The sequence below is a fragment of the Acanthisitta chloris genome, unplaced genomic scaffold (assembly GCF_000695815.1).
Source record: "Acanthisitta chloris isolate BGI_N310 unplaced genomic scaffold, ASM69581v1 scaffold34648, whole genome shotgun sequence".
Taxonomy (NCBI): domain Eukaryota; kingdom Metazoa; phylum Chordata; class Aves; order Passeriformes; family Acanthisittidae; genus Acanthisitta; species Acanthisitta chloris.
Window position 1 is genome coordinate 24,954 of NW_008688148.1, and position 10,375 is coordinate 35,328.

Consider the following 10,375-nt stretch of genomic DNA (forward strand, 5'->3'; position numbering starts at 1 on the left):
TAGCATCAGCAGCTCTGACTTTAATGGAACAGAACATAAAAACAGGTAAATAATATGGAAATATTAAAGCGAGACATGATTTCACCACAGATGAATTAAATATTGATTCTCCAACATCTTCAAGTATTCTTATTTTAAAGTATTTGAAACTCATTTTTTTTATTCTCTAGGGGTGTTTTAAAATACAATTTTAGGTTTTATTTTAAAGGGATATTTTTGTGCCTGATTTCAGTTTACTGACACACACAGAACAAGTGATTGACTCTTGCTGTCCAAAGAAGACAGGAAAGGACAACTGCTAGCCAAAGAACCACTGGTGGGAAGAGTTGCCCTAGATGCAAATCTTCTTCCCTCCAGTTTATACTCTGGGTTTATTCTGACTTATTACCTTGAACAGGCTCTCTAAGTGTATACCATACTCGCAGGCCTTCTGCTCCAGCAACTTGACTTCATCCACGAGCTCTCTCCAGAACTCCTCTCTCTTTTGCAGGATGGAAGGACTAACTCTCTTGGAAAATGCTTCCATGTGAGCCATGTGGGTCGTGAGGTCACGGAAAAAGTCCTGAAAAGAACAAGTTAAAGCTTTCTTTTGAAGAGAGATCACACTCTCACAGCAGACAGCAGGGAAGACTCACTGAGAAGCCAGTTTCAGGGCCTCTCACAGCTGAAGTCAGGAGCCTGCTGCCCAAATTCTGCATGACCCCAAGATGGGCAGTTACTGTTCATTTTACATTTGTCCCAAACCAGTTCTCATTTACATTTCTCAGGAACCAGTAGAAAATACCAACTTTTATACCTTCAGTTTGTATGAAATGAACTCATAGTTCAGCATGAGGCAGTTATCACCAGACAGTCACTATCCAGTTTGCTTCACCTGGATGCCAGCATACCCAAGCACCAAGGGTATCAACAGTTCTAAGGCCTAAGCAGTAGGCAGGACACGATAATCCTTCAGGATAACTATCAGGTAACAGTTTGACTTAGTTATGGTTCCATCGAGCTCTTGGGAAATGTCTGAATCTCAACAGAACACTTTCTGCCACAAAAAATAAAAGCTTTGATGGTTTAAGATCACACTCCTCAATCAAGATCTTCACTAAGAACTAATAACTAGTACAAGAATTTCACTTAAGGACCATAGCCCAAGCACAGGCTGTTCTGAGCATCCTGGTAAGTCCTGACAACCAGGGTAGGGAAAATGGCTTTTGTAATTTTCTTTTGCTTTGTTCATAAATTCTGCTATGCTAAGGGCAATTTGTGAGTGACTTTGGAGCAGTGGTTTGCACGGCTTAACATCCCAAAGCAATTCTTAAGGGAGTTTGAGCTACATGGTGCAGTTATATCAAGGCTTTAACACAACAGAGACACCTTCGAGGATGAGCACTGGCCAGGGCTTCTGGTCAAGGGCAGGACAGTGAAGATGCAGGTGCATTCTCAGCCATCTCCCACCAAGCACGCAGCAGCTGGGTGCAGGTGAGACTGGACAGCCAAGGGGAGGCTCTCAGCTACCCTCCAGTCAGAACAGGAGGTGCTATGGGTAGGTTCCACCAGATCATGACAGTACAGAATGCTTAAAGCAAAGGCTCAACTCCCAGTTGCTAGACAATTTCAGGAACTTCACTACTGATTTATTACCAGTACTTAGAAGGACACATGTTCTCCTTACACATCAATGTGTTCTCAGGTAAGCAAAAGTAGTTATTTATCACCAAAACTGCATTTGTAGTAACAACCTAAATAATTTCATATTTAGAAACTATATTTTCTATTTTAGTCTACTGAAAAAGTTTGCTTTGTTTTCTGCACATATTCCAGTCCCTCCCCTATGCTATGAGCTACTTATTCCTCTTTATAACACCAGAGAGAAACCAGTCACAGAAAACAGCACTCCTGCTGTGCTGATCTGAGCAGCACTGTGATAAGCATCTTATACCTTGTGGTTTTCCAGGTGAGACTGTAGAGCTGCTCTGCTTTTTGTTAGCTGCTTTGGATCTTGTGCAATTTTCTCTCTCCCAATAGCTACCAGCTCTGCAAACCCACGAAGTAAGTCCTCATATTGGCTTTCACTGATGGAAGGAGAGTTCAGCTCTGCATACTTTGCTTTCAGAATCCCCCACATGTCACCCAAAACATCCTACAATGTAAGCACAGTTGAGCCATTCATGAAGGACAGAAATGAATCCCACAAACCCACATACACATTCCCAGAATACAAAATAATCATCAGCATTTTCATGCTTCGAAGAATGAAACCCTTTTGAGTAAGTGGAAACTGTACTGTGCTCTTACCTCTAATTTATAAGCTTCCTGGATTAAGGTGATAGGTAACTGAAATCTTTCTCCGTGGCCTCTCAGTTTTGCTACTTGGTTCTCAAAGTTTAGCAGCTCCAAAGTGTAGGCATCGATTTTCTGAATGAAGGACAAAATAAGCTATTAGGAAGAGTTCCACTGCATTAAAATTTCCATTATCACTGGCAGTGCAGTGGATCCAGAGGCTGGATCTCTGCTGTGCTAGCACTTCAGAAGCTCCAATGAGCTCATAAACTAAATAGACAAGGCTGTTCAGGACAGTTTACTGGGTTCAGACAGCACAGACAGGAAAGGAATTAAGTTCTTGTATCTCAGAACGACATTCAACACACATCTCAGTTTGCTAACTCGAGAGCAGCCACTAAAAAGAATCATGGACTTGGAAAATACAATTTTTTCTTATGAATTACAAAGACTTAGGGATGAATTGAGACAGGTTCTCTTTGAAGGAAGGAAAGCTATGCACTTCTGGCATTCCTCTTCCCAGAGTGGTTACCTGGCAAAACACACCCAAGGCAGCAATTCCTGCTAGGGGAATCAGTGGGTCTGAACATAGTTCTCACTCTGGCAGAAAGTTATGCCTGTAAGCAAGGTTATGAGCCTGTAACAATAAAGTTTTGGGACATCCTCTTTGCTTCAGCAACAAGTAGGTAGATTGGGCAATGACCATTCTGGGGAGGATATGCAGTCTGTTAACTTTTAATTCTCTGATAATCCCTATAAAGATCAAAGAAAATAGCTTAACTGGTCAAATTCCATATGATGAAGTGCTCATAAATGCTGCACGAGTAGATATAAATACTGGAGTCCTATTTCCACAAAGAAAAGCTAGGTTTGCATATGAAAAGGCCAAATGTGTGAAGTGCTGTACACTGTGCAGCTCTTCTTCTTCCCTGCCACAGCTGGGGTGTATTTGCTCTGAGCGGTTGTGGAGAGACTGGTTCCTCCACTCCAGACACTAAAAGGACAGAAATTAGGTCTGACTACAGAGTGGGGTGTAGTGAAAAAGGGGGTGGCACATATGGCAAATACTGAACTCTCTCCTTTTCCCATTCTTAAAACCTGAGACTCTAATTTTTGAGAACATGAAACTTGAAAAAATAGCTAATGCCGTAAAAACTCTCCTCTCCTTTGAATGAAATTACCTGAAGCTGTTCACAAGCATCATGCCCACGTAGTTCATTCAAGCATTGTTGCAAGGCAGATTTTTTCTCAGTTAACTGATCATAGAGCAGTCTGGTTTGATTCTGCCAAAGAAACAAACATCAGAAATATATCATATAGCATGAATATAGTCATGACCAGACAAAATTACACAGCAAATAAAATGGCCACCTCTTACGGCAAAAGCAGGTTTTTCTTTTTTAAAAAAACCAACAAAATAAAGCATGTGCATTGTGGACTTATAGCAGTAATTTAGAGAGGGAAGTCCTGGAGTCTGTGCAGAGTAAGAAAGCAGATTACTCTGTCACAGTGATCCTCTATGACTGTAAAAATCTGTGAAACGTATAGAGAAACAAATTCTTCTTTTCTGAAAATGAGAAAACGAGCCCTTTACCGACTGATGGAATTCCATGGACTCTGCATAACTAAACACTGCAAGACTAGTTCTGCTGCTGTTTGGAGACAACATCCCAGTGCTCTTCAAAGAAACACCTTTATTATTCAGCAGTAAAGAGCCAGGCCAACTTGCAGATGATAAGCACGCTGGAGTTTTGCTGGACATTGCAAACTGCATTTCAAAGACTCTAAATACTCTGATCTGAATATTTTTCAGCCACACTTAGTAGATTTAGCCCATCACGAGAATCTATGGAAAAGTTTCTCATTATCTGCTTTCCTGACAAAGAACAAAAAAAGGCAAATTCGTAAAACTATTGATTTCTGCTGCTGTGGCACAAAATCTAGAGGAACAGTAAATACAATGGGGTCAAATCAACCTCCAGCCCAGTGCCAGGCACGGCATGACATAGAAAGAAGCCTGCCACTCCTGAGGCCATGTGGCAGCCAAAAAAATATATGGAACCCTCCTTGGCCCAATCCCTACATACAGAAACTTGCTTTAGCCTGTAGCTCAGCCTGCATGGGATCCCAGGCTGCTTCCATGCTTTCTGCATGCAAATTCTCCACTGGGATCCAGGCCTCTCTGCCATTCAGCACTGCAAACAGCACTGTAGCCAGTAAAATTCATTTGCTTCTCGATAGGCCAAGGCAAGTTTGTTTATTAGCCAAAAACCAAGCACATTATAGGCTGCTCATCTGTAACCCAAATGCATTAACTCTGACAAGTCTAACAGATGCTGTGAAACAAGATGTGCATTAGGCAGTGAGTACCAGATAATTGCTATTATGATCCAGCCCAGCTTTCACTGAGTTGCTCCTTGAAGCAGTGGCAGCTTGAGTTTGCTCCAGCCGTGCCTGCAAGTTGTCAAAGCACTCGCAAAACACATCTGTGCTCCCATCGGCGCAGCTAAGAGACTTTAGGAGATCATCCTTTTTGTCACTCAGATCAGCGTGAAGTTTTTGCAGCTCAACAGAAAGAGTCTAAAGGGTAGAAAGAAAAACATCAGGAGTGAAAATGGTCTCCGTCCGAGGGCTCTGCCTATAAAAGGCAGCAGGACTCAAGCTGATCATTGTTAAAAGCAATAGGCCCAAACCTGTGCAATACCAAATAGTTTGGTGGTGTTGTTCCTGAATAATGCTAGCAAAACAGAGAGGAGATATCAGGCTATATATATTCTGTTGTAGAGAAATCCACTTGGGTTTCTGTTTCCCTGATGATCTAGGATAGTTACCTCACAACGAGCCTGCTGCACAGCTGCCTCTTCAGTCGAGAGCACTGAGGTGTTCAACATCTCCTCCATGTTATTCAAATAGCGGCTGATTGCCAGAAGCAACTCAAACAATTTTCTGTCCAAATTGGAAGAGACTTCTTCTGCCACATTATCCTGGGTAAATGCAAACCAGAAGTTTTCAGTACTTTCACCCAAGGCATGGCTAAGATTCAGATTCACTCGTATAATGTTAGCGGTTCAATAAAATGGCATTAATGAAATACCCAGGGACAGACTCGGATGAGACAGTTATGTGCATGCAACACCCAAGAGCTGTCAAGGCCAGAGCTGAGACAAAGACTCTCTATGTATTGGGGTGTGGCTGTGGTCTTACAGATCTGTAATTTCAGGAATGGGCACAACAAATTTGTCTTGTCAGCTCCAATCCAGCAGATTTACTGAAATCATTCCATTAATGAAATACCCAGGGACAGACTCGGATGAGACAGTTATGTGCATGCAACACCCAAGAGCTGTCAAGGCCAGAGCTGAGACAAAGACTCTCTATGTATTGGGGTGTGGCTGTGGTCTTACAGATCTGTAATTTCAGGAATGGGCACAACAAATTTGTCTTGTCAGCTCCAATCCAGCAGATTTACTGAAATCATTCTCCTTGCTTTATGTAGTTTGAGGATTTTTACCCACAGCAGCAAATCTTTGGATTCAGGTAGCAGAAGTATCACAGCTGAAACTTGAAATGTATCCTCTCAAAATCCTAAGCTGATTTCTACACTGTTTCCCAGTGTCCAAACAGTGCCTTGTGTCTAGAATCCCTGGCATTTTTTTGCAATGCTAGGACATGCCACTTTTTACCTGAGCATGCACCACATTTGCTTCTTGACTTAGGTCTCCCAGCTGGACAGTGTAAGTTTTCAGTTCCTCCACAGTGGGGGTTCCTGCACCTGTGAACGTGCCCCGGGGCAGCATGTTCATCTTTGCTGTAATCTAACATTTGGAAAAAGAACACTGCAATTAGGTGAATAGCTCAAACGAAGACAGGGCTACAGACAATGAGACAACACTCCTCTCTAAAAGGACCAAAATGAAAGCTTCAGGGCATTAATACAAAGAACCTGGATAGCAGGGTTCTGTGTTTACTAGCAAAAAGGCTATGCCCTGATGAGAGATTGACTGAAAAAGGAGCCTATGGTTCCCAGCATTAAGGACTACAGCTGTAATTTGTGTTAAGGCAGCTCTTCTGCCCACTCCAGTGCAAGTCTTGCCCGAAAAAAAGCTGACAATCATTTATTTACATTGACTGATAATTCTTCCATGCAATGCAGTAATTTCAGAGAACAGGCAATTTGGTAATTCTAATTTAACATAAACAAAACTTCTAGTAACAGAAATTATAGCTTTGTCCAAGCATTAGAATCCTGCAGTCTGTTCAGAACACACACACAGTGTGCTCTTGCTGTAGTCCAAACTCTGCTTCTGATATGTGAGAATGAGAGAACAAAATGGTGAGTGGCAGAACAAAATTTATGCCAGAGATCTGCTTTAACCAAAATATTCTCTCCTGCAGGAACTGAGACTTAACCCACATCCAAGAAAATCACCTGGAAGCTTGCTGGCTAACTCTCTGAGTTCTCGTGAAAGAATTAAGCAGGTAATATCTAGTCTGAATGTTAACTATGAGGATTCATCTAGGTGCTCCCATGCTATGCTTAGTAGTCACTACTTCAGAGCCATTATTTACCTCAAAGTAAAACTGAAAGACAACCATGAAAACACTGCGCAGTAACAACCTCCTCTGGAGAACACTTGCACAGATCTCAGCTATCTGGTAAAGAGCTATGCTACAGAGATGCAGGAAGATACACTAATGGCTATCGTTACCACAACCAACTGCCCACAGAAAGTGTTCGACTGAGCTTAAACAGACCTGAGGTTCCACAAGCTGGCAGAGGGGAGATTTCATCTTTGAAGACAGCTCTTGTTGTAAATATTGCCATTTATTGCCCATTTGATCCTTAGGAGGAGCTAAGGTGGGATCAGCCTGCTTGCTCTTTGAATCAGATTCTCCATTGCTGTATTGGGAAAACATTGTTAGAATGGCAAACACCAAAGCAAAATAAGTTAAACTAAGTTGTAAGGCTTCTTGTGCCAGATTAAACAGTTTTTCTTGCTCCTGCTCAACACCAGAGTAAAACCAAGCACACGGATGATCTTTAAGTAAAAAGCTTTGATGTATTTCTTTGGACCAGAAGTTTGCTGGCAGCCTCCATCTCTGAAATGACAATGTGGGAAGCACAGTCCTGTGTAGAAGTCTTTGTTCCATGATGGAAGCTACACGATCCCAACGTCTCCTTTGCAAGGATGTTGCCTTTAAACCTGGCTGGGTATGTCCGCGCATTTGTACAGCAAGAGCTGCTGAACAGAGGTACCCAGCTTGCCTCCAGATGGGCCTGCCTTGGTTTACGGCAGGTGTCAGTCCTGCCTGATTGCAAGACTGACTCCAAGCACTGAAGTCAGCCCAGTATCAAGGAGGCTGTCACATAAATGAGCCTCCGTTTCTCTGGACTGCAGGTGGCAGAGATCCCCCAGCTGCTGCCATTTCCCTTCTAAAGGCACCCAGAACCAGTGCACAGGACCAGCGGTGCCACTGCAAAGTTTTGGCAGGTTTAGGCAGTTTTACATCACTAATCTGGTAACCGATTTTGTTATTTGTACCTCGGTTCTGATTTCGGAGTCATGCTGTCCTCAAGCTGTGGCTGCATTTTTTCCACACATGACTCAATGAAGTCAATGAGGCTTTTCTGCTCAGCTGCTTTTACTTTCAGATCCTGTGCACAGAGAATAGCATGAACATTTATGTGAACTGTATTAATCTGAAATGATGACTGTACTTTTCTAATCACATTTTATGTGAATACATTTAGCGAAGAAAATAACAATATATCTGTCAGAATAAAATACAGTTTATGTGCAAACATGAGTTTACAAAATAAACTTTTTTGTGCAAACATGTATTTTTATGGCATATATTTCTGCTTGAGCTAAGGTTTTAAAAGCAAAAACCATCAATCGAAAACAAATTATACACATATGGAAATTTAAAGGCCATTGACTGAAATCCTTACACAGAGAAAAAGGCAAGGAAAAATAGGCATTTGCTCAAATATTAGGTTGAGTTCCATTAGTTAAATGGAGAGCACTGAGTGAAAAGTGAGCAATTTTAGCAGCTCAGGCTTGATCATTTTCTCCAGCTCTTTTCTAATAGCATGAAAATGGGAAAAGCTAATTTTCAGAGAGTAAACCAGAAGTAGTTTGCAGAGCATAGAACATCACAGGATTTTTTTTTTGTATTAACAACAACCTTGAAGTCATCACAAGTTAGCCCAGGAAAAAACATATAGAAAGTTTTAGCTTCAGATTAATCTTCAAAGGCAATGTCAATATATAGATTCAGATTTCACCAACATCAGTGCTTCAAGGATGGGAGACTGGAGGGATGGGTGATGCCACCTGAATCATTACGAACGAAGCAAATGTCAGGGCACCACCCCATTCGTAGCATTACTGATCCTCTTTCTTGGACATGGGATTTGAGGGGTGAGGCCTTTCTCCATCCTGCCAAACTTCCCTAATCCTGGAGGAGAGGGTTGGCTGAATCTACCCTTGACAGCCTTGATCCCACAGTGCAAACTGCAGTAGCTGCAGCTGTAGATGCATCTGTGCCCCCCAGGGACGGGGCTGCAGGCCATCGTGCCAGCCGAGCGGCTGTTCTGCAAGGGGCAGCTGGGGCATGCTGAGACCATCTGAGTGGAGGGGCTCCAGGGGCTCTGGGTCGATCCTCTCCCTGCTGTGAACCTGTAAAGAGCGACCCATTGTGGCAAGGCTTCCAGGCCGGACAGGAAAGACTGCAGCTGCTCTGCGAGTGCAAACACATCAGGTGGGCTTCTCTGTCCCACTGCACAACAGATATGGAGTGAGTTCTGAAGCCAGGAGTTACTGTCTTAGCCACTGGGAAACTCAGCAGGCAATGAACAGCTGTGGTGCAGGAGAACTGGCAGAGTTGCTGCCTTTGCCATTTAAGCATTCATCAAAGAGAAAGTTACTGAAAGGCCTCTCTGCTGTGATACTGTCACAAACATCACAGCACTTTAAAGGCATTTAAAACCAATCCAAAACAAAAACTCAGTCCTTGTCCTGCACTCCTCACAGAATGCTGACCTCTATCACCGAGCACTTAAAGCAGAAAAGATGCTGTTCATAGACTCATTAAAAAGCTAGTACTTGCTGCAAACTGCAAGTAACTATACAACACTGTAAAGACGAACGACAGCAACTCTGACATTTCTGACTGAAATTCCTCCCTTCCTTGCTTCACATGGTGAGCTCCAACTGTTCTTCTGCAACTACAGACCACTGAAGCACCATGGTTCTCACTTCTGCTCTGCAGAGCATTCACATGCTTTACCTGCTCTTCATTGTATTTGTCTTGAAGCATTGTCTGCACATTTTCCAAATAGCGCTTCACTTCCTTCAGCTTCACGGACAGAGCCTCTGTCCTTTGGTGGTAGTCTGCACTATCTCCACAATCTTCCAGTAAAGAAAGGACTTTTTGTTCAATCTCTGATAACCGCACCTAGAATGGACAGCAGATAATCATTAATTCTTAGAAGTACAACACTCCTTTCCTGACAGCATTCTCAGTCAATGCTCACACTCCTCCTGTCTGAAAAGAATAGAAACATATAGGCAAGAAGAGAAATAGCTGCAACCCCCTAGATCTCCCCCAATATAGTATAGTTTTATTCTGAACAATTAAATAAATTTTATACAGCTAGTCTTAAAACTTTCAAACAAGACCATCTGCAGGAAGTTGTATTAACTCAGATATGAAGTAATAAAAGAGGAGAGCAGAAATGACAGACTCGATTTGACTAGGACCAAGACAACAACACGCCTCAATGGGGGAGCAAGAGGCAGTGCACAGCCTGCTCACATCACCCTTTGGGAGAAATGATACTCTATTCCCATGTGCCAGCCAGGCCACTGTAAACTGTTGGGATCTGTTTTGTGATTCAAGCTGCTGTGAATTAAAGTGCATTTCTGCATACTTTAAACTCATGTTTATAAGGAGAGCATGGAGACAGCTACCATGGCTCAACTGCAAAGTAATCAACTGTAATAAATTCCTTTACATCACACACCCATATCTAGAGAGTTTCTGCTTCACGCTATGTGTATTTTTCTGTGTAGATCTTGACTAGGTTAGAAAATCT

At 42.5% G+C, this 10,375-nt stretch overlaps 1 protein-coding gene across 1 annotated transcript in view; it reads right to left on the minus strand.

Annotated features, from left to right (window-relative positions):
* Nucleotides 1-9,735, minus strand: part of LOC103808146 (nesprin-2-like) — a gene marked incomplete at both ends in the record, with an annotated part of 32,997 nt that extends 23,262 nt beyond the window's left edge. The window contains 10 exons of the mRNA XM_009080911.1: nucleotides 389-562; nucleotides 1,934-2,134; nucleotides 2,290-2,409; nucleotides 3,456-3,557; nucleotides 4,645-4,854; nucleotides 5,106-5,258; nucleotides 5,958-6,089; nucleotides 7,030-7,174; nucleotides 7,818-7,930; nucleotides 9,568-9,735. Coding sequence (XP_009079159.1) covers nucleotides 389-562; nucleotides 1,934-2,134; nucleotides 2,290-2,409; nucleotides 3,456-3,557; nucleotides 4,645-4,854; nucleotides 5,106-5,258; nucleotides 5,958-6,089; nucleotides 7,030-7,174; nucleotides 7,818-7,930; nucleotides 9,568-9,735 — 1,518 coding nt within the window. The remainder of the gene's footprint in view (nucleotides 1-388; nucleotides 563-1,933; nucleotides 2,135-2,289; nucleotides 2,410-3,455; nucleotides 3,558-4,644; nucleotides 4,855-5,105; nucleotides 5,259-5,957; nucleotides 6,090-7,029; nucleotides 7,175-7,817; nucleotides 7,931-9,567) is intronic.
* Between the last annotated feature and the right edge of the window lie 640 nt (nucleotides 9,736-10,375).